Source organism: Microtus ochrogaster, unplaced genomic scaffold, assembly GCF_000317375.1.
Source record: "Microtus ochrogaster isolate Prairie Vole_2 unplaced genomic scaffold, MicOch1.0 UNK46, whole genome shotgun sequence".
Classification (NCBI taxonomy): Eukaryota; Metazoa; Chordata; class Mammalia; order Rodentia; family Cricetidae; genus Microtus; species Microtus ochrogaster.
In genome coordinates this window covers 1,752,804-1,778,138 of record NW_004949144.1, presented here as the reverse complement: position 1 = coordinate 1,778,138, position 25,335 = coordinate 1,752,804, and the positions used below count along the sequence as shown (strand labels likewise).

General features: G+C 37.0%; 1 protein-coding gene across 1 annotated transcript; it reads right to left on the bottom strand.

Moving 5' to 3' along the window:
- Nucleotides 1-4,254: 4,254 nt before the first annotated feature.
- Nucleotides 4,255-10,332, bottom strand: LOC101983771 (NKG2-A/NKG2-B type II integral membrane protein-like). Its single transcript, XM_005369269.1, has 6 exons — nt 10,146-10,332; nt 9,721-9,822; nt 8,621-8,671; nt 8,180-8,331; nt 5,958-6,058; nt 4,255-4,372 (listed from the first exon to the last, which is right to left on the bottom strand). The coding sequence occupies exons 1-6, from the start codon at nt 10,330-10,332 to the stop codon at nt 4,255-4,257; spliced, it is 711 nt and encodes a 236-aa protein (XP_005369326.1).
- Nucleotides 10,333-25,335: the final 15,003 nt, after the last annotated feature.

Below are 25,335 nucleotides of genomic sequence, written 5' to 3'. Positions count from 1 at the left end.
TATATATTCCATACTTTCTTCATCCATTCTTCCATTGAAGGGCATCTAGGTTGTTTCCAGGTTCTGGCTATTACAAACAATGCTGCTATGAACACAGTTGAGCATATACTTTTGTTGCATGATATGAGAATATATAATGAAAATCATTTAATACAGAAAATTATTATAGAAATTAAACTTTGAAGGACAATATTATGAAAACATAAAGGTCAAAACTACCAAACATTGCAATAGTTAATTTAACAACTTAAAAATATTAATTAACATCTTCATAAATGTTTGCAAAGGCATGTCTTAGAGTTACAAGATCATAACATATAGATATAAAAACCACTAAGCAGTAATTCTGTCATTATTCTTTTGGTAAATTCTGAATAAATATTTGACTAATTTTTAATTACATAAATATGAAAATCTATATACGGAGATTTCCAGTGCTCAGAGTGAAAACTTTCTTATAATCATCTAAAACCTTCTCACAGGTGATAATTGTTTTTGCTACTATGAAGGAGAAGATGATCCTTTGGAGTCCAGCCACAAGTTCATCTGAAGGGAGCAGGAAGGGAAATGGAAGCAACGAGTAATATGGAGGGAAATAGCTTCACAGGAGGTAAAATGCATGAAGAATAGAAAAGATAAACATGGATAAAAATGCCACATCCACAAATCTAATTTTCTCTTTAGAATGGACATTTGCTTTTCCAATAAATATTTTACTCTATGAGTGCTTTGTAAAATGCTTGGGATTTAAGCAACATATTAGCACAATTATTCTTATGATAAATTGATTTCTTCAAAGGCAAAATTATAGAAGGAAGACTTTAATATGACATGAATTCATAAAAAGTGAAATCAGAAACAAGTTGCAATTCTCAAAAAATGAAGCAGAAAGTAGAAAACAATAAACTGCAAAATTATGATCAAGAAAAAATTACAATGAAAAAGGTCAATAAGGACAAAAGTCAATTCTACTGAAGAAACAATAAGACAAGATTGGCAACACACACCTATAAGTGTCTACTCTTAAGAGGTAGAATGCTTGCTGACAGTTTGATGTCAGACTGTGCTAAACAGTTAAAAACTCTCTACAAAACAAAAGAAAGGGTTGTGGAAGGACTCAGCGGGTAAATGTGTTTGCCACAAAACTTTTTAAACTGAGTTTAAACCCTGACTCCCATATGGTAAGAGGAGAGAATTACATACAGAGAGTCTGGTTTGATCACATGCTCCATCAGTCCCAGTCCAGCTCTGAATGTGGCTGACAATGAGGGCTGACAGAGAAGCCAAGGACAATGGCACTGGGTTTTGATTCTACTGCATGGACTGGCTTTGTAGAATCCCAGTCTATTTGGATGCTCATCCTCCTAGACCAGGATGGAGGGGGGAGGACCTTGGACTTCCCACAGGAAACAAAAACCTGACTGCTCTTTGGACTGGAGAGGGAGGGGAGGTGGGGGGGAGAGTAGGAGGAAAATAGGAGGAGGTGGAAAATTTTAATAAATAAATTAATTAATTAAAAAAAAGAAAGAGAGAACCAACTCCTGAAAACTGTCCTCTGACTTTTGTACATGGGCAATGGCGTGTGTGTGTGTGTGTTTGTGTGTGTGTGTGTGTGTGTGTTTGTGTGTGTGTTTTTGTGTGTATGCACATACACGCAAACACATGACATGAATAAATGTGAAAGAGAATTTAAAAGCAAGAGGCAGAAGCAATAGACAAAAGACATTGATTAAAGGGCCATGAAAAAATGTTACAAAGTTGAAAATATTTTATATGTGAATTTAATTTTTTTCCTTACAAGTTTTGCAGACCTTATGATACTGAAACTATATAAAGAAATCATTTCAGGAACATTGCCAAATTTATTTTAAGAGGCTACAATCACACTGGTACCCAAACTACAAAAAGACTCAACAAAAAAAAAAGAGAATTACAAACCAATTTTCCTCATGAACACTAACATGGATGCATAATACTCAACGAAATGCTTGCAAATTGAATCCAAGACCACATCAAAAAGATCACCCAGCAGGATCAAGTAAGCTTCATCCCAGAGATGCAGGGATGATTCAACATACAAAAATTGGTCACTGTATTCCACTATATAAACAAACTGAAAGAAAAAAGCACACATGATCATCTCACTAGATGCTGGAAAAGCCTTTGGCAGAATCCAAAACTCCTTCATGAAAAACTACTGGAGAGATCAGGTATACAGGGGACATTTTAAAATACAATAAAGGCAATTTTCAGCAAGCTGATAACCAATAGCAAATTAAATACAAAAAAAATTCAAAGCAATTACACTAAAATCAGGAATGAGACAAGGCTGTCCACTCTCTCCATATCTAGTCAATATAGTACTTGAAATTCTAGCTGAAATAATATGAGAAGTGAAGAAGATCAAAGGAATACAAATTGAAAAGTAAGAAGTCAAAGTAATACAATTTGCACATGATATGATTATACACAAAAGTGACTCAAAAAATTCTAGCAGGGCACACCTACATCTGAAAACAACCTCAGCAAAGTGGCTGGATACGAGATTAACTTTAAAAAGTCAGTAGTGCTTTTAGGTATAAATTACCGATGGGCTTCAAAAGGAAGTCAAGAAGGCTACTGGTGCACCCACCCAATGAGACGTTGGGGATGATCTAATGGGAGCTCACCAAGGCCAGCTGAACTGGGACTGATGGAGCATGTGATCAAACCGAACTCTCTGAACATGGTGGACTGAGAAGCCAATGACAATGGCACTGGGATTTGATCCTACTGACTGGCTTTGTGGGAGCCTAGTCAGTTTGTTTGCCCACCTTCCTAGACCTGGATGGAGTGGGGAGAACCTTGGACTTCCCACAGGGCAGGGAACCCTGACTGCTCCTTGGACTGGAGTGGGAGGGGTAGGGGAAGTGGGAGGATCGGGGAGGGAAATGGGAGGAGGAGAGAAGGTTGAATTTTTTAATAATAATAATAATAGTAATTATAATAATAAAGAATTCAAGGAACTAATACCTACCACAATAGCCACAAATAATATAAAATACCTTGGGATAAATCTAAGCAAGCAATTGAAAGACACGTATGACAAGAACTTCAAGTCTTTGATGAAGATATCAAAAGATGGAAATGCTTCCTATGTTCTTGGATCAGTAGAAGTATCATAGTAAAAATGAACATTTTACCAAAAACAGTCTACAGATTCTATGCAATCATGATCAAAATTCCAATCCAATTCCACAGACCTTAAAAGAACAATATTCAACTTCAAATGGAAGAAGAACAACAACAAATAGGATAGCTAAAACAGAACCACACATGACTGGCAAAATGGTAATGAGATTATTCTTAAAGATATTCTGCTATACTCATAGACAAGAACCTGACATAATCACCATCAGAGAGTCACTAGTTGGAACTTGACAAATCCTTATGGAGAAAGAGGAAGAAGGATTCTAGGAGCCAAAAGGGTTCAGGACACCACAAGAAAATCCACAGAAGCTACTAACATGGACCTAAAGGGGCTCACTGAGACAGAACTGATGATCAGGGAGACTGCTTGGGACTTCTCTAGTTCCTCTGCATGTATGTTACAGTTATGTAGATTGGTCTTCTTATGGAATTCCTAACAGAGGGGGTGGTGTCTGCTTCTGACATTTTTGCTTACGTTTTGGGACCCTTTTCCTCCTACCAGTTGCCTCATTCATTCTTAATATGAGGGAAGGTGCCCAGCATATTTCAACTTGAAATACCATATTTGTTGATATCCCAGGTAGACTAAGCTTTTCTGAGCAGAAACAGAAGAGAAGAGGATGGTGCAGCGGAGAGAGGTTGGGAGGGGAAGAGCAAGTGTATGTACATATATATGGAAATGTAGTTAATAAATGAAAAACCTAGTTATACTAAGGAAACTCAGTTTATCATCTTTAACTTCCAGCTGAGTAATTCTAGAATGTCCTATGACAACAACACATTGGATGGTAAATGTGAAATGTAACAGAACTTCTACAGGAACTGTCTTTGGATATATGCAATCTGTTATAGAATGGAATATTATAAGTGCATCTTGAGCAAAAAGGTTGAGATACATAAGTAATATTTGTACTTTCGTGTGTCTAATATTATTCAGTGTTTGTCTTTGAAAAAAAATCACTATTAGAACAAATAACATAATTCACTTTAATATGTATACAATCTTAATCCTATTTTCAGGTTATAAAATCCAACATTACCTGACTGACTCAAATTGCAGGTGTTTTAGTTGATGAGCTTATGCTTACAAAGATATGTATGTAAATCTGTACACTTATCTGCTGTGAGGCCAGAGGATGACAGCACGACACAGTTTTGTTCAATGTGGGAAACTTCTCTTATCCTGCAATGTTGGAAACACAAAATGCATATATAATTTATGTGGATAATGATTAAATGAATTACTCCTATAAATATGTGCAAAAGAAGGATCTCATGCAAGTCGGCAATGGCATCTTCACTATGGTGCTGTAAAGTCTGATTATTATGAAAGCCAAGTAGCCCATTCTTCAGATTCACATGATCAGTTCATGAAAGTCAGCATCTGTGATGGACTAGCTCAACTGGTGTAATGTGGGATTTTCCTCTGCATGCTGTGAATGCCATTGGTTAATAAAGAAACTTTTGAGCCAATAGCAGGGCAGAGGTAGGCAGGGAAACTCAACTGAATGTTGGGAGAGAAAGAATGGAGTCAGAGAAAAGCCATGTAGCCCTGCTGGATATAGAGGCTGGAACTTTATCCTGTAAGCCACAGTCTTGTGGCAAAGCACAGAATAATGGAAATGGGGTAAATTAATATGTAAGAGTTAGCTAATAAGAAGCTAGAGTTAATAGGTAAAGCAGTGATTTAGATAATACAGTTTCTGTGTGATTATTCTGGGGCTGAGCAGTCGGGAATAAACAAGTAGCCTCCTCTCACAACACCAGAACACTGTAAATGAGGGAACAGGGTCTCAGGAATAGGTGAATGACAAACAGACACAAGACTCAATGGAATTGCATCTGAATGCGTATTTACTAGACATGATGCATATCCTTTATACAGAAAAGATTGCTTAAAAGCATGTGTTGTTTTTTCATGTGTTATAGATTACTTTTAGAATCATTAGACCAGATACATGAGAAAAGATTTTCATCAGACAGAAAATCTGTGGTTGGTCATCTTAGACATGGCTTGGCATTAGTTTTGATATATATATATGATATATGTATATATATATATATACATATATACATATATATATAATTAGATAGACTATGAATTTATGGCATTTTGAACTAAGGGCAAGTAGTTGTGGTAACCAGTCACACGGACTACAGTATTTTTATGTTTCTGCAGTCTATACAGAAGAACTTTTCTATCTCCTTCTCCACATTTCTAACTCCTCTTCAAACATTTCCCCAAAACCAATCTCAAGAAGTTACAGGCATTTATGTCTCTCTTCTAACCTTATCCCATTTTTGCTGAATCTGTCTAAAATGCTTAATTAAGTTTGCCTTTTTTCTCTATTTACTAAGTACCAGACCAAACCAGGAAACATTATCCCTTGAATGCTAACCCATCTTCTTCCATTATCATCATTACTCCTGTATATGGCAATGTCTCATCAGTAGACTCTGGAAACTTAAACATACTATCTTCCCTTCCAGAAGAAAGAAGACTCTATTCCTTCAAACATAAACAGGTAATCCCCAAAGTGCAAGGGCTCCAATGCAGGAAGCACAGCACACACACCCCTGCTCTGCAGGCATGCTTCCTTGAAGCTTGTGCTACATCTTACATATGAGATCACATAGACTTCGCAGGAGGTGGCTTGACAAGCATCATTAGCCTGTCAATAATTTAGCTTCATTTACAGACACCATTCTTTTGAGGCTTTCATTGTATGATATTTTTCTTATCTATTGTATTATTCATGAAAACTTACTCTTGTTTGAAAGTTGAGTCTTTTTTCCAAACCCAGAGGTGATCTCTACTCTCCCGAAAGACACTAGTCCATGCAAACAGTGAGAAGGATATCAGAAATTCCTACCAGGGAATCAAGAAATTTTATCAGTATGAAGTCTCTTATTATTTTATTAAATGTGCTAGTATCTTCTTTCATAATATGTTTATTGTCCAATATGAGTCTACTTATTAAAGTTGAGAAGATTTCTTACATTGCCAAAACATTCACATGTGTATGTCATGTTGACTTAGAATTAACTTTTAAATGTTTATAGTTATAAGTTTTATTCTTCTATCAGTGGGAAATTGTGAATTGATCTATGCAACTCAATAGATATTTATGCTAAAAACACAATCATAACAGGTATTCAACCATATTTCAAAAGTTATTTATGAAATTCTCTGGGTATTATGCTCAAATCAATTTTTTAAAAATATTTATTTATTTATTTATTTATTTATTTATTTATTTATTGTGCATACAATATTCTGTCTGTGTGTATGTCTGCAGGCCAGAAGAGGGCACCAGACCTCATTACAGATGGTTGTGTGCCACCATGTGGTTGCCGGGAATTGAACTCAGGACCTTTGGAAGAGCAGGCAATGCTCTTAACCACTGAGCCATCTCTCCAGCCCCCTCAAATCAATTTTTCTACTGTTTCTCACAGATCAGTTTTAAAAGGAAGGTCATGGTTTACTATTGAAGAAATGAGTGATGCAGTGGACATAACTTCTGTTTTTTGAGTACCATGTTATTACCAAACCTGAGCCTCAACTACTGTCTATCACTGTAGGAGTGGATTACTGAAAGGGTAGTATTAAATCTTCTCTTGGCTACTGTTATAAATAAAAGGCAAACTTGGAGAGTTCTAATAAAAGACACAAGCAAAGAATTCTGAAGGCTGATAAAAAAAGCTGAAATGTCTTGACACCTGAAGATGGAGGACTACAGAATGGCAGGACAACCTGTGTCTCTTGTCCTGTGAAAGAAAATGACCGTACGTGCTCTCTCTCAGAACCCAAACAACAAAATGTAGATTATGAGATCTCTCCTCCATGTATAAGAAGACTGGCCAACAGTATTAGGCAAGGCTGAAAGCACCTAGTAGGGTAATTCTTCATATGAAGGGCTTCTCTATCTTTCTGAAAAACAGCAGTGTGGGACCTGGTGTCAGGGATCCCATAAGTACAAATGGCCATATATGGTGCCTCTTTCTTTGAGGGTGTAGCACTCACGTCTTCCTTCAAACACCACCAGATAGAGTGGGTTTTAGAATGTTATGCTTGCATAATACAGAAGTGTACCATTGCAAACTGCAAATCAATGCAGGAGCATAGATCAATGATTTGCTGAAAGTACAATAGTGTTGGGTCTCAACCTTCCAAATGCTACAATGCTTTTATACAATTCCTCATGTTGTGATGACGCAAAACCATAAAATTATTTTTGTTTTCTACTTCACAACTGTAATACTGCTATTGTTTGAATCTTAACATAAATATATGCTATTCCCTATGGTCCTAGTAACCCCTGTGAAAGGGTCCTCCACCATCAAAGGGATAGCAACACACATTTTGATAACTACTGAATGGCAGGATTTCTATGCAAAAATGCATGCATTTGTCTGATCACAGTCTTTTAAACTCAAAGGCATGTGTCTCAAAAGTCAACTTTAGGCAAGTTCCACAGTCATTTCTCTGTGGATCCTGCATGTCCAGTTTCTCCAGCATAACATCCAGCATTCCAGTAAGAGAAATTTCCTGTCCAAATGATTAGAAAACTCCGGATTAATAGGTTTTGTGCAGGAAGACCTTGTGAGAGTATGCATAGGGAATGGACACTAAGGAAATGAATATTTCTGCCTAGTTATCATGTATGATTGCCTCCACTTGTTCACGTCCTAATCAATATTAACTCTCATACACATATAGGTACTTTTGTGTATGGTAAAATTAAATGGCAAAGTTAATTTCAGAGTAAATGCACTTATACAAGAATGGTTTTCATAAAATAAGAAATATCTGGAAAGAAGTATTCACTACCAGTATACAAATGTAGATAAAATACTCTAAAATAAAGCAATGAAATGTTATAAAGAGTTGTAAATACATGAAACATGTGTAAGAATATGAATCTAATCCACACACATCATGACGACAGGAAAAAAGGTTAAGCAATGATTGACACACGGCAGCTCTTACCTGTTCCTCTTCACTATCTATGTAAAGCAGACTAGAGTTTTTGGCGTTGCAGGACACCAAACTGTCAGTCCAATTTTTTTTCTCCCCACTAATGTAATAACAACTGTGGGAAAACGACATCCACTCCTTTGGACAAGAACTACAAGGCTGTGCTGAAGAAAGAGTATTATCTAGAAGCAACAGGAATTTAATAATGAAAGTTAATTTATGTTTGCATATTTTTGAGCATCCATGTATAAACTATACCTATGAACTCCAGATGCTTGTCCTTAGAAAACAAAATGCAGACTCAAACATACTCAAACGTAGTAGCAACCTCTGGCCCATAGTTTTATATCTGATCATTCTCCTCCTATAAATACATCATTATCTTTGTCTGGCTTAAGTTAAACACAAAATATGTTGTGTACAAGCATCAGAACTTTGACAAGCAAAGTGTACCTTTTGGACTTTTGTTCAGGGAAGATTGGATCTGCTCCTTTGGTTCAGTATCTGCAGGAATAAAGTAATTCTTATTAAATTATTTAGTAAAGTAAAATGGTGAAGGAAGAGTATTATCTACAAGCAACATGAATTAGATAATGAAAATTAATATGTTTTTTAGTTTTCGACATTTATATAAAGTATTTATCTACACAGCATAGAGTCTGATAAATAAAAAATATACATTCAAGCACACAAAGAATAGAATCTGTCCTATAACCCCAGTGTTATTCATCTGGCTAAACTAAATACACAAGGCTTTACTCTAAAATTTTCAAAGTCTCTGAACATAAATAAGTTCTATTCTAGAATAGTGAGTTCATTTCTGTATCATCAAAGTTCACCAGTTGGAAAATAAAAGGTATTATTAAAAACTTTGCATGGTTATTTTATTCCTATTGTGGGACAAAAAGTTTATCATCATTAATGTTTACTGATGAACATGTAGTGTTTATTTTTCTAGATTATTTTATTCTTAGAAATCTACTACCATCTTTGCATAGTAGTCAACACAAAATATAATGTGTAGCAACATCAGAACTTTGACAAGCAAGGTGTACCTCTCTCGGTTCTAGTCAGGGAGGAGTTGATCTGCTCCTTTGCTTGAGGATCAGGTGAGTTAAAATATTCTTATGAAAATAAACATGTAAAATATTGTAACAATTTTAGTTTTCTAGTCTAGAGATGATGTATTATTTTGAATTAGGATACTGGAGAATACAATTGAAATTGTCAAAAAATAAATAAATAATATGGTGAAAACATTGGAAAAAACTACATCAATGAGAGCACAAATTTCATCATCTTTTCACATACAACCTATGTCAAAACCGTTTCAATAAATCTCAGTAAAGAGTTTCCAGGTTTTAAACTATGTATTTGTGTTATGAAATCATTAATAAACAAAAAGCAAACACAATAGCTCTGATATTCATGATATTGATAAATTCATAGTAAAATTCCACATTTTTAATCCACGTGCATAATTTAATTAAAAGCTACTGTTCTTGATAAGTTTTGAAAGGCATTTTTAGTCATTATTTTAAAAACACGCTTACAGGGTTTGGCAACTGTAGTAATTAAAACCACAGCGACCATTAAGGCAAAGCCGACGATGCCCAGGATCACAGTGATGAGTTTTTCCGGAGGAGATGGAAAACCTGCAGAAAGAAATGTACTGATGAAGAGTGGCAGTTCACAAGGTTTATGTACACAAAAGATCCACATACACAGTGAGTCAAACAGACAAATGTTAACCCCAGATCCTCCTCTACACCGTTATCGTCTGTAGGCAGTCTCAGTACAAGAGAATGATGGTAAATTTTTGCAACAGAATAACATCCATGCTCACAAATCATAAAAGCATAGACAGAGTTAGAGCTCTCAGTCTTCACAAGGAGAAACCACTGCCACCTCTGCACCTATCTGTTCATGCTCCTGGCATCTCAGAGCAGTTACAGTGAGGGTCCATTCAGTGTCTCACCTTTGCAGCAACAGTCCATGCAGACCGAGGGATGCTCTGGAGAAGTATTCTGAAAGCTCAGTTCCACATAGGTGATTTCCTGCTCAGTTACTGAGATGGAGCTGCGGGTGCCCCTTGGTTGCCTTTTCTGGTTCCTTGAATCCTTCGACACATTCAGTTCTACATAGGTGACTCTTTCATGGCTCATCTCGGCAGCTGAATGATGCCGGGACCTGTGCCATGCAGCTGTTCACTGAAAGGTACACATTCTGATGCAGCCATGGGTGGGGTTTGGACCATTGGAGCCCATTTTGTGGTTTTAATTTGTAATCTGTTTTTCTCCTTGAGCAATGAACTCATGTGCTGTGGTAAAAATAAATAAACAAATAAATACAGTTTTGAAAGACAATCCACTTTTGGTAAAATATTTTTGATAGCACAATAACTTTGTGAGGAGTAAAGATGTCTGTAAACAAAAGAAAAATTTTACAAATTAAATTTAGTTTTCATGGGTATAACACTATGAAATGTTTAAAGCTTACATTGAATATCCCTATACTATAAAGAATAGTTACAGGAAAGAATGTTGCTTCAATTTTTGCAACTTAAATTTTTATTGTCTTGAGAATTTCACATGTGAGTAGCATATTTTATCATTTCCATCCTTCTCTCTTTCCTTACAGCCTGTCCCATGCATTCCACCCTTTCTTGAATCCATGATCTTCTCTTTAAATATTGTTACACATATGTGTGCGGGCTTAACAACAATTTGCTGGACTTTTATAATAAATTTAAATCCAACAATGAGTAAAGACTGACTGCCATAAATAGGTAGTATAGGAAAAGTTTATACACATACATGCACATAAAACTAGCCTTACTTTTAATACTTAATACATTTATGAAATTAAATGGCACGCTATTAAATTTATTTTATAACTTAGTCAGAGAAATGACTAAACATTAAAAGACATTTCAATTGTTAGAATGTGTTATATCAGAAAATCTGGCATAAAATATATGGATTTCAAAATACTTCCAAAGTGATTTTAAAACCCATTTTATTTAAAGAAACAATCATCCAACATGTGAAACCATAACATGATAAAAATTATTCATACTAGAATGATGACGATTCAGACATTCCCGAATGATCTGAGTCTATCAAAGTCAGTGTCATTTTATCACATACAAAAGAACTGTAATAACTCAATATAATTGATAATTGATTCAATTAGCCTGGGAATAAGCAAGATCTAAAACTAATTTTGGCTTTAAAACTTACATGTCACCTCTGAATAGTTACCAATAGCCCAGTGCATTTGTCTAAAATATGAAAAAAAACTTTTATAAGGCAATTAATACTTACCTCTGGCATGCAGAGCTCTCAGGAAATGCTAGTTATTTTTTAGTCTTAATTTCTACTATGACTGTTCTTACTAATCAGTGAGAGTCCTTTCAATAATCTGTGACATCTGGGATAAATCCATATGTTGCTATCCAAGGATTCACAGAGCACAAATTGCAATACTTAAAATCCACACTCCATCATCAGGTCTCCTGTGGCTGTAGGTTTAATTACATTGACAAGGAAATACAAATACGAGCGGTTGGCTGACTCTCCACAGACAACAAGGAAAGAACTTTGAGGCAATCCTCCAGGGAATTCCACAGGCTTGGATTATCCGAGTTGTTTAGAGGCATCCACATTCCTGCTTGGTTCTCTGAATCAGAACTGTCCCTTAGTTACTCCACATGTCAGATTTGCAGTGTTCTGTCAACCGACTGGGCTGGTGGAGAAGAGGCCAGTGTCAAGCTCTCTCTCCTGCCAGAAAGCCAGGCCTCCTGCATGCAGTGAGGTGAGGAGCTCACAGGAGGTCTGTGGGAACTGAGCACCAAAAGATGAAAGTCAGTGGCAGAAATCTAGGACAACAGTGACAGTGAACTAAGCAGGCTGCCCCATGAGGCTCAGGGTGAGTCACGAGTGGAAAAAGAGATTTCTCATTAATGTGTCTCTGAAGGCTAAACAGGAAATTCTCATACACGACTGATTTTGAAATTAGTTTTTCTCATCACACACCTTTACAATATAAGAAACGTCCTTTAGTGTGCTGTGTAGTGCTGTCTTTTCCAATTGTTTTTCTAAAACTGTTTGCATTTGCATAAAACAGAGAGGCCAGGGCAAGGAGTTCAGTCATGATTGAAGTTAATTGTTTTCTACAGAAATCGCTATTCTTCTTGAAGAGAGACTTAGATTTGCAAGCCTTGGTTTAACACTAGGTTACTTTGTTTTCCTTTGCTTTCTCTCTCTTCCTCCCTCTTTCCCTACCACCTCTTCTCTAATTTAGGTAGAGCTTTGCTTTTAGGCTGCTCATAACAAGTGTGTACAACATTATAACACACATTCAAACACTCTCTCTGTATTTATATATGTATACGTGTATATGCATATGTATATTATATATGTATATATGCTTATATGTAATTATACACATTGATTGAATGTATATATTATATATGATACACGCATGCATCATATATGTGTTATATATTAGATAGGTATATATGTAAGCACAGAGAGACATCATATTTTACATCTTAATTGTATTATAATGTAAAATTATAAATTCATAGGAATATTATGAATAATATACAATGCTATCTATTACCGATTTTTCTGAGAAGTGATCAAGTTTTTAACTTTTTATGGTTGGCACAAAAAACTTCCTTGCACACTCATTTTCTCAAATTCATGTGTTTCTGTTTAATATCTCACAATTCCTAAGTTATTTAATTTTATGTGTATAGGTGTTTTGCCTTTATGTTTGTGTACCATATGCATGCCTAGTGTCCTTAGAAGTCAGATTACCCTTAAAGTGGAGTTACAGAAGATTGTATACCACCATGTGGGTTTTGAGAATTGAACATGGGGCCTATAAGAGAACAACCAATGGACTTAATCTCTGAACTATGCCCCAACACCCCTATATTTTATTTCATATTTTAAAATAATGATTTATAGGAATCTTTTGACAAAAAACAAATATAGGTTGAATGGATAAAACATTGAATTTTTTCTTTCTTTTTTCTTTTTCAAGATAGCATTTTTCTGTGTATCCCTGTCTGTGCTGGAATTCACTCTGTAGAGTAGGCTGGCCTCGAACTCTGCCTTCCAAGTACTAGGATTAAAGGCATGCATTCTCACTGATTGGCTACATTATTGATTTTTAAGCTGTGTCAATTTACCAGAGATTAGAATTCTGAATAGTCGTTTGTAATTTACTTATTCATCCTCTATAGGTCTTAATTATTTTAATTAACAAAACCCAACTCAAACTAGACTACATTTAAGAAGCTTGTCTATGAGAGATGAACAAGTTGTGGTGGGTATTTCAAGGAGGTCTCCTGTTCATATCCACTTACAATAAGAGTAATTTTGCAGCCATTCCTTTGTAACATTCCTGTGAAACTTTATGTCACTGACACATCGTTTGAAAGAGGGGACTCATTCAGGTGGCAGTTTTCTTGAATCAGAAATGGTCTCATTCCCCTATGAGCCCTACTAGTACTATGCTAGACACTGCTAGTGCCCCAAACCACCTGCTTTGAGATCTCAGCTTCTGCTTGACACCAATGTTACACCCAAAGTGACCACTTGCTAGGCATGTCCACATGCATCCCCAGAGCAAGTCTGATGACCTCAGTAACACAAAAGACACAAAATGGCCAGACATTATGCACATGCCTATAATCACAGAAAAGTCAAAAGGCCAACCTTGAATTTAAATTATCCTGCATGTTTGCATAAAGTTTGTATCTTCTGTGAGTTGTGTGGAACATGGTGGTCTTTAGAATAAAAAGGACCAAGGAGATATATCCTGACCAGCATATAACTGTAAGACCAGAGCCAAGGAAAAACTCATTAATCCTGACTTGAATCCATGAGTAGGACCAAGTAAAGAACACCCTGTCCCTGACTTGACTCCAGGACCAGGTCTTTAAATCCCACCAATCCCTGAGTACAAAAATCTCACCAATTCCCAGTCTTGCCCCAGAATCAGGCTATAGAAACTCACTAATTCCAAGCTACTCTGTAAAGCTCCACCCCCTAAGAAACAATATATAAACTCTCTATTTTAATCTGTTTGTTGCTGCTTCTTATCCTAAAGATGGTTATTCTCCTGTATTTTTCTTTCCCAATATATCCCATGAATGAGGATTGTATGTGGCCTGAACCTTTCACAAGACCTGAGCCAGATGTGACACTTCCGGGGAGCAATGTCCAGCTGTAACATCTTTCACAGGAGTGGATAGAACTGTAGCACTTTCCCTGGGGAAACTTTTCTCTAGCAGATCAGAACTGTAACCCTTTTGCTGGGGCAACTCTCCCCCATAGGAGGAGCAGAGCTGTTCCACTTGCACTGGGGAAACCTTTCCGGGGAGCAGAGCTTTAACACTTACAGTAACTTTGTGGTATACTTGGCTCCTAACTGCCAGATCACCTTTCCATGGGAGCTCCAACTCTTACAACCAGTATGAAGTGCTGAAACAGAAGAATCTTAGGAAGGCAATTGTCTCATGAGTCTCTGTTTTCATGATAGAATTATTGTAGTTCCCATGAAACTAGATGGGTTTCCTTCAGAGCAAGCTATCACAGAGAGAATGTAGTATCCCTGTCTTGCTGTCTTTCTTCTGCCCTCACCATGTGAACAGTCATTTCTATACACCAACCACTATGGCATGTGTCTCAGACCAGAAGACAAACAACTGGTGAGATATTCCCATCTACCAGAACCACAAGGTGGGATTCAAAACAAAAACGTTTTTTCTTTATGGATTAGTTATAGGCTTTATCTATAGTACAGACAAGAGATTAAGAAGATTAATCTCAGCTCATCCCTTCACAGTTGCAGTGTGGGAGCATCCACGTACACCCAGGAACCCAGAAGACATACTCAGTATATGACCTGGCTACCTATAGTTCCACTATGTGTTATGAAATGGCCCTATGATACAGTTTCACCCTCTCTGGACTATTATCTGAGAGCTAGACTGTGCAGTCAGGAACCCATCAAATGGCACAATTGTTCTTGACCCTAAAGATAGTTGTAAGGAAAATGGCTCACTGTAGATCATGGAAAAAAACCTGATGACTCAATTCCAGAGCCCCATAAACAGGTTGAGGCTATCTGCCAGGGACACAATACTTGACACAATGGAAGCCCCAAAACTCCAAGAGAATTGTACTTATTCACACAACTTGCAAAAGACTCACCCTATGCACACCTGAGGTACATAGGTATATTGTCTCAGCATCAGCAAACTGGCACATCAAAAAGTCATTAACATGATCATGTAGTATATATCTCTTTGATCTAAATATCACTTAGTGTTAAAATTTTTAAATACTCTGAGCTCTATTAACAAAATGAAGAATAAAAGCAGAAGATAATATTATCAATAGGTGCTGAAAGAACATTTGATGGATTCAAGTATTTTCTATTTTTTTAACAAATGTGTTATTTTTTAATTATGTTTAGTGTGTTGTTGGTGTTTTGCCTGTGTGTATGCCTATGTGAAAGTGTCAGATCCTCTGGAACAGGAGATACCGATAGCTATGAGCTGCCATGTGGGTGTTGGGAATTGAACCTGGGGTCTTAAGGAAGAAGAACCAGTGATCTGAACTGCTGACACTAAAGTAATTTTATGATAAAAATTTCAACAAGTTATATACAGGAAGAAGATACCTGGGTACAACCAATCTATGATAACCTCACTACCTGACAATCCAAGTTATCATCATATTCAACATAGAATTATTTTTTCTTTAACATCAAGATAAAGCAAAAAACATTCACTCTTATCATCTCCATTTAGAAAAGTCATGTAAGTCCGAGATAATTCGTTTATACAAGAGAACTAAATAAAAATTCTCATCGTCAGGATTATTTAAATTAAATCAACTGTCTTTTCAAGTTACATGACCTGTGCATGGAAGCTTAAACATACCAACCAAAAAGTTTATGAGGAAATACGTAAATTAAATAAAAAGTGTAGGGATGAAATAAAAATTTAGTAGTATTTTTAATTTGGAAATAAAAAACTTAAAAAGTAGTACTGTTTACAATAACATAAAGAAGAAAGGGGAAAGAGTGTGTGGCTGATGAATGCTAGGGTTAAAATTACGAGGATGGGAATGGAGGGAAATTAATGAGAGGGTTTGTGACTGTATATGAGATAGCTACACTGACAAGAGAAGAGGAAGGACAGGGCTTTAACAACAAACAACAACTCTGGTCTCCACAGACTCTATGAAGCTCCCCTTTCAAACCAAGGAACACACTCACAACATTACTGAAGGCTCAGCAGTTAAAAGAACTGGCTGCTCTTTCAAAGGACATGGGTTCAATTCCGAACACCCACATGGCAGATCATAACCATCTGTAACTCCGATTCAGGCGAGATCTGAGGGCCTCTTCTAGTGCCCAAAGACACTGCAAACATGTAGTTAACAGAGAAGATATACAGACAAAACAACTATACATGTAAACTAAACAAACAATAAACAAAAATTAAAAAGTAACATTATTGCCCCCTTTTGTTAAACATTTCAGCTTAGTAGTGTGAAGTTTAGTATTGTCATCTTGACACAGTGTACAATCCCTGGAAGGGACTCTCAGTGAGGAATTGTCTATATTAGGGTTATCCGTACACCCACCAGAGAGGGATTCTTTTAATTGGAATAATTGAGGTGGAATGTGAGTGTGAGGGGAGTAGGCTCTAGATTGAATGGAAAGGGGAAAACCATAAAACGCCATTCATTGCTCTGCTCTAGAGTGTGATGTACTATGAACTGCTTCAAGTTCATTTCACATTCAATTTGCCATGATGGACTGTAACCTGGCTTTGTGAGTCAAAAGATCCTCATACCTTAAGTTGATTTTGTGAGGGTATTCCATCGCAACAATGAAATGAAACCAAGACAGGGAGTTATAGAATATAAAGTCTTACATCTTGTCCATCTAATAATAACAAACTGAATTGTGGGTAAAAATGGCTTCTTAGCCAGCTTCTGCTTATTCTATGAAAGAGAGTACCCCAGACTGCCATAGGGGTAGACAAAAGGAAGAGAAAGTACCAAGGCTTTGGACTCCAGTTGCTAAAGGCTGCCCCTTACCACTTCTTGACTCTGTCAAGAATTTGCTCAGCATTGACTTTCTGTCATTACCCTCTTACTTTCTGGCATAAGGTTTGATAACATTCTCTACCTTTCTCTCAGTCTGAATTCTCTTGTGCCAACATAAGGACCTGAACTACTTGTGCAGTCAAGATGTTAGGGAATGTAAGAGTACACCATTTTGTTTCCTCTTATCTACAATTCTTGGGAATAGATTTATCTGAAGGGTGATGTGGGATTCCCCTTTTGCTATGATTACCATTAATGAATAAAGAAACTGCCTTGGCCTGTTGATAGGGCAGAACTTAGGTAGGCAGAGAAAACTAAACTGAATGCTGGGAGAAAGGAGGTAGAGTTGGATAGAGCCATGTAGCCCTGCCAGCATCAGACACCAGAACTTTACCCAGTAAGCCACTGCCACATGGTGATAATTAATTAATTGGAAATGGATTAATGGAAATGGGTTAAATTAATATGTAAGGGTTAGACAATGAGAAGCTAGAGCTAATGAGACAAGCAGTTATTTAATTAATATGGTTTCTTTGTGATTATTTTGGAACTGAGCAGCTGGGAACTAACAAGCGGCCTCCTTCTACAGAAGGGGTGTATTTTTGCCAACTCCATAAGTAACTGAGGATGACCTTGAACATTATATTTCCCCACCCCCACCTCCACATCCCAAGTGCTAGAACTATAGACAAACATAGTGCTTTAGTTAGGGTTTCTATTGGTGTTCTGAAATGCCATGAGCAGGGGCAACCTGTGGAAAGGGTTCATTTGGCTTACCCTTCCACATTGTGGTCCATCACTGAAAGAAGTTAAGAATAGAAACTCAAACAGGGTAGGAACCTGGAGGCAGGAGCTGGTGCAGAGATCATGGACATGTACTGCTTACTGGTTTGCTCACCATGCTTTCTTATCAAACCCAGGACCCCCAGCTCAGGGATGGCACCACCCAAGATGCGCTGGGCTCTCTAACATGAATCACTAATTAAGAAAATGTCCTATAGGCTTGGCTGTAGAAGATCTGCTGTGGGAGCTCCTTCCGCTCCTTTAGCCAATAGCTGCTGAGATACCAAACCACTGGGGTGTGGTCTCTCTCTCTCTCTTTAAAAAAGCAGTGGCAGCCCTCCCCTCTCTCTCTCTTGCTTCTGGCTCCACATCTGGCTACTAGACTCCTTTCCTGATCACGCAGAGGGCTGTTGTCTGGGAAGGTGATCTGTAAGTGTAGTAGGAGCTGCCAGCCACTTCCCGCCTCCCAGCTCCCTGCCACCAGCTAGCTTTACCCAAAATAATTACAAGAAAACTGTATTCTTTTAAACACTGCTTGGCCCATTAGCTCTAGCCTCTTAGTGGCCAACTCTAACATCTTGATTAACCCATTTCAAATAATCTGTGTACCACCACGAGGTGGTAGTTTACCAGGAAGGATCCTAACCTGCGTCTGTCTTGGGTTGGAGAATCATGCGACTGCCTTCACTGCCTTCTTCCTCCCAGCATTCTGTTCTGTTTGCTCTGCCTACCTAATTTTCTGTCCTATCAGGGCCAAGGCAGTTTCTTTATTAACCAATTGACATATGACCCTCCTCCATCATGTAAGTTATTTTCCCTTTAAATAAATAACCATTTTATTAATCATAATTCCAAACTGGTGTGGCATTGTTTGTGACTTACGCCTTCACAGATCTTATAGAGACATTTTCTCAATTTAGGCTCCCTTCTCTCTGATGACTCTAACATCTGTCAAGTTGGTATAAAACCAGCCAGCACACATAGGTTACCACACTTAGTTCTTTGTGCTTGGGACTGAACTCAAGGCTTCATGTGTGCAATTTAAGGTCTCTAGCAACTGACTTATTTTCCCAGCCTCTGCTTCTGCATTTTTCCTTTACTCTTAGAAAACATCTTTTTCTTGTAGATAGTTTAAATTTTTCCTTTGCAAATTAAAAAATACCATAAGTTCCTATTTCATGAAAATCAGGTAATTCATGTAGAAACCTATCCCAATCTTAAAGATAATATTCATTGAACTTTAAATGCAGAGAAAACACTAAGAAACATGTAATTGAAGAAGTATCACATAAGACTTACTTAGTGGTGTTTTTTTCTCCATGATATTGTGATGTTGCCAGGGTAACTCTGGTCACACCATGATGTCTGGAGGTTTCAGATCCAGTAATTTGGTATGAAACATAAAGTACTTGTTTCATTATTACACACTGTTAGGTTTTTGTCATAGTAACACAAAATAAAGTATTTCTTTACTCAATAATGTTCATACTATAACTTGAACATGAGCTATGTGTTCATAGATAATGGAACAGAGTGTAGAAGGAATGAAAGTAGCTAGCATCACACTCTGGCTTGAGAAGACTAGTAGTTTGAATGGCAAAGGCCTCCATGAGCTCATATATTTAAATTCTTGGTCTTCAGTTGTAGAGATGTTTGGGAACAATTAGAAGATGTAGGCTTACTGGAGGAGATCTGTCACTGGATGTGGACACTGTGATTTCAAAAGACCAAGTTATTCTTAGCTAGCTGTCTGTCTAATGCTTGTGCATCAGAGGTAAGATCTCCACTGTTGCTCCAGGACTACACCTGCCTGGCTGTTACCATGGTCCCTGTCAAGAGAGTCATGAATATTATCCCTCTGGAATGGTAAGTTTCAGATTAAAGGACTTCTATTGTAAGTTTCTGTGGTTATGGTGTTTTGTCAGAGTAATTCAAAAGGAACTAAGGCAGTGTTAAAAGAACAGTCAAGGATGCTGTACCAAACTAAATGATGTAGTTGTTGATGCAGAACGAGACTAGAGAGGAGACTGAAGGACAATGATTGTTCTTTGCTAATGGGACATTGGAGGATATTCAGCAGGAGAGATTTAGAAAGGTAGCTTCTTGTTTTAGTCACTTTGAATGTTCTGTTAACATTAGAATGTTTATGCTGTGACACAGAGAGTTTACTCAGGAAGTTCTTGGAGTCATCCAAGAAATACACATGATTAGATAGATTGGTGCTGGGAACATAGAACCAGAATCTGGATATAGTTTGAAAATATCAAAGGGAATTCATACAATTCTAATGATTTTTATCCAGCAGCTGTAAAGATGTTGCTACCAGTGACTCTAATTAAAAATATCAAAATTCTCAGACAAGAACTAGATGATTTTATTGTGTGTTTTGATATCTATGGTTATATTACATAGGCAATTTGATATACTATTAGCAAGTTCTGATGAGGCTATATAAATTCAGTATGTTCCAATACCTTAGTGTCACTGAAATTCTCAGGCAATAATGCTATGAAGATCATTGATCATTGGGTTATCTTAGTTCTGACCTTCTGGATGCCTATTTGTATAAGATATTGCAGTGGTTAGCATAACCTCAAATTATTCTTAGAAAAATAAAGAGATGGAAGGTGAATCACAAGATTGTAGCTTATAGTGATAGGATTCATTAAAACTAATATTTCAAAGGGGTAAAACAATAAGCCTAAGGCAGTTAATCTTAGTGATAAACATTTTTGTTAGTTGATTTTCTTAATTATATTTGTTAGTTTATGTACACTGGAAAACAAATAAGAATTTTTGAATATTTTCTTCTGTCTACTGCATGACTTATGTGTTATATATTACATACTTGACCTACCTTGTAGTATTCATGGTTTATATTGTTACTCCCCAGCTTTATAAAATATTAACACTTTGTTTCATATGTAAGAAGTTAGATTCATATGGTAAGAAGTAATTCATGCTAGAAACATGAATAGATTTTGCACTGAAAATGAGACTAATAGTGTACCCTTGTGTCCTTGTCATGTTGGTCTGAGTCATTGGAAAATTATGATATTTTTATGTCTGGGTTCAATGTATCACAACATAGATTTGCTGTTTTTAGTCATTTCCCAGAAGTCTCATAAACTTTCAAAGAACTTTTGTCAAAGATATCTTAAATTACAATGTATGACTCTTGGCCTTCACAGCCTCATGTTAATGCCATTCTGCAAAATGTATTCAGTTCATCTCCAAAAGTCATCACACTCTGAACTACCAAAAATCTCCTTAAAAAGACAAGTATAAACCCAGTTTTGTTAAGCAATGTAAACTTAGACATAGGCATGTAGGGATAAGCCCCGCCCCTTAGGGGGCGTGTTCACCTTGGGCTAATGTTTACCTATAAATCTGGCGAGCATGCTGGCAGTGCTTGCTTCTGCTTTCCTGGTCTCTGTGGGAATAGTGGTTCTGTAAGTCTATTTCTCCATTAAAGCTGTACATACATTTTTACAATTTGTCTGCATTCGTTTACGCCATTACATAGGCACTGTGAAGTCAATTTATGTAAGTTCAAATTACAGTGGTGTAGAGTAAACAATTCCAGGCAAAAGAAATAGAAGAAGAGTAAGAAAGAAACAAACTAAAACAAGATGAGAACTCAGTGAGGACAGCATTCAATCTTTATTTCCATATTCATTTTCTGTATTATGTTTTTATAGTGTGGAATTCACACGATTTGGAAGCCCCGTCCACTGATGGCCCCACTTGTGAGATGGTTTTTCTTGATCTGTAAAAGAAAATTTCCTTGGCAAATGTACCACGTTCTTGTCATCTCTAACTTCTTGGAATCTACAGGGTGTGTACACCTTCACCCTCACATCTCCATTCTTCATTCTGTGATGGAATGTCCAAGTTTATCCTGTGTTACCTTCCCTGGCTGTCCTTTGAAACCTAGTTGAAAGTCACAATGACTCCATAATTGTTTCATTCTGTATGATTGTAAAGCTAACATCAAATTCATGATGACAAGCTCCAGTGAATTTCTAAACAATAGATATTGCCCTTTGGATCACAGGGGCACTGGTGTCTGAGTACCTGGATTTCTGTACTTAGGCAAAACCTCTGCCAAATGGCCCAGCACCAGGGAACATGCTAGAACTCTCCTCTCAAAAGAGTCTTTCAAATGAGCCACAGCCTTTATAGCCTTGAATGTATAATGAGTAAGATCCAGCCAATTACCCAGATGCCAACAAAGAACATTTCGTACTGCTTATATGCAAAATATATGTTTTCATTTAATGAGACACTACTCCTTTTAAAAACCATGCCTCACTCCTAGATTTGCCTAGAATTTTGTGAATTTTTAAAATATTATTTATTTATTCCTTTATGAATACCCTCTATTTCCCCTTTTCTCCTAAGGATATAATTTGTTTCCTTTCTTACTTAATTCTTTGTGGTTGCTTAGAGTCTACAGTTACTTTATATTTGCATAAACTATAATAATCTGCACTCAATACTAGTATCATGTCTGGTTATTTTACCACATATCTTATATTAGGTTAAATAAGGAATCTAAAGAGAATGAGAAAGAAATGAGGAATACAATTTTAGAAGAATCACGGAATTTAGTCTCCTGATTTTACTGTAAAACCTATGAAAGTGAGGCAACCTTTCAGATTGAGTACCATTGAGCTTTTACTCTCATTTTTGTTCATGTCAGATGTATATCAGGCCTTAGTTATGGTTGTTTCACTAGTCCAACAATTTAAACAGCTTGACATAATAGAGCACCATAGTCTGGATTAGTTGTACAGGCAAATGAAAAATGTTTAATTTTCACGGTTCTAAATGCTAAATAACCATGAGAGCAAGTGGCAGCTCTGGTTGGCTCTGGTGAGAGCCTTCTGGTGTTGTCACCATGAATGGGTGAGTCATTCATTAGGTCTCACCTCTCACTGCAGGACTATGGACTGTAGTAGCTGCTGGAGTAAGAGGTATCATTTTATTTGTTGGTGTTGTCACTAAAACATTGCCCATGTTCCACTAAATAAACCCCTTCCCACTCATGTCAGCAGCTAAAATCAGACCCTGCTTGTTGCACATATATTTAAACACACCAAACCTGGAGAGAACCTTGCTAACCACAGCAGTAATGTGTTCACGAGTTCAACCACCATGCTGAAGGAGACCGCTACACAGTGAAGGCTTCCTCCTGAACACTGGGTAATACACAAACCACATCCAAACACCTATTTTTACAGAGATGTTCTTATTAAGTGAGGAAGAAAAGTTAAAGTGATTGCTTTCTGCCTGCGCCAGAAATCAGCAGCAAATGACCTTGCAGGTGTCATTTTTACTCAAGGAAGAAGGGCAGGTCTGTGTAAGAGTTGGCAAGGATACAGTTGTAAAGGAGATAGGTAAAGGGAGAGAAGAAGAACGGGACAATGGGGTAAGGGTATTTGTCTAGGAGGAACAAAGGCTGCCTCTGGATAGAGAGGAGACAGATGTGCCACATAGGCAAAGGACAGTTTGTAAAGGTAAACGGGAAAATACTGAGTTAGGATGTTGTGTTTCATTTTAATTGAGCATGTTAATTAGGTGAGCCAAAGGGGGCTTTTGATTGGTGGACATTGTCAGGCAGTCCCTTAGCTTTAGGAATGTAGCCTAATGTTTTTTAGCAAGGCAGAGAGAATGGGGGTGTAAAGGGCAAGGCCTGCCAGAGATACATGCCTGAGTGGGTTAGTGTCCCTTCACATGTAATATTCAGAAGAGAATTTCACATTAGTCCTCCCTTCCAGCAATGGGCTCTTGTGTCCTCTGTCAGGTTCTTCTGCTCCAAAGTACCCTGAGTCATATTTCTAAAACCAGAAGTCTGAATAGGTCTTAAAATGTACTAGTTTCTTATAGAAAAATATGTATATCTTTATTCTAATGACTATAGCAATTTTCTTTGACTGTATTCCATATACAGCCATAATCTTTATCATCACGATTATTATTCAATATACTGTCATCATCATCATCATCATCATCATCATCATCATTATCATCATTTTATGTTAATCGACCTTTTGGCTTTGTATGTACTACATGTGTCCCTGGGGCCCTCTGAAACCAGAGAAAGTATTGAATATGCTGTAACTGTGCATATAGACAGTTGTGAGATGATGCCATCTCATGGGAATCAAACCCAAGTTTGTTGGAAGAGCAGCCAATGCTCCCAGGTGCTGAGTCATTTCTTCAGCTTAACATTCATCCTTTCTAAGTGTCAGTAGTAAGAGAACGGGGCTCATAGCTGTGGTTTTCCTTTCTAAGTCTTCGTCAAATTTCCCAGATTATTGTATTTTGATGCAAACAATAAATTTTAAAATTCTATTTAGAGCACTGTTAGCCATTGTTTCTTCAAAGATTGAAACATTAGAATTTTAAATGTTTAGTTATAGAACTTTTAGCACCAGAGCTTCCTTTCGTTTTCCCTTCATGGTTTTTGTTCCTCTTTAGGCTCTCTCATCTGTTCTCTCATCGTCACTGGGTCACCTTTTGAATGACCGAAACTGCAGCATTAGCTGCTCTCTAGAGTAGGCACTGTCAGACAACTGTCGCCAGACTCTGGGCTCCTTTTTAAAAAATTGATTCATTATTTTATATTATAATAACTCATACAAGAAAGGTACAGAAAACCATACTGATTAATCCAAGTCAAAATAGAAATTCTTTATTAGCTGATGACAAAGAACAGGCACATGCCTTAATATCTCTTGATGCTCAAGCTCGGGGTACAGAATTTTTAAAGGCAAAAAACACAAAGTCCAAAGTTTACATAAATGTTAGATAAATGTTAGATTATGATCAGCATAACCTTGGAACATTTATTTCTAGCAGAGTATAGTAACAATTCTAGACATGACAAATATTTCTGAGATTTTTTTAGCTTATGTTAAATTTGTATAAACATTAATTATTTTGGTTCATACATCTGGACCATGGATATCACAATTGTTTTCCTAAGGTAGATTTTAGGGGTGGATAGAGAGAAAAGAACTCTAAGCAAACCCAAAATCGAGTCTCGACAAGGTGGTGTTTTGCTAGACACTGCAATGTATCTGTGAGTGCATATGTGAGTTATCATGTGCATGCAGGAGCCTATGGGGATGAGAAGTGGGTGTCTGATATGGTGGAGTTAGAGTTGCAGACTACTGTGAGCTGGCATGCGGGTGCTGGGAATTGAACCTGTGGCCTCTGAAGAAACAGTAAGCA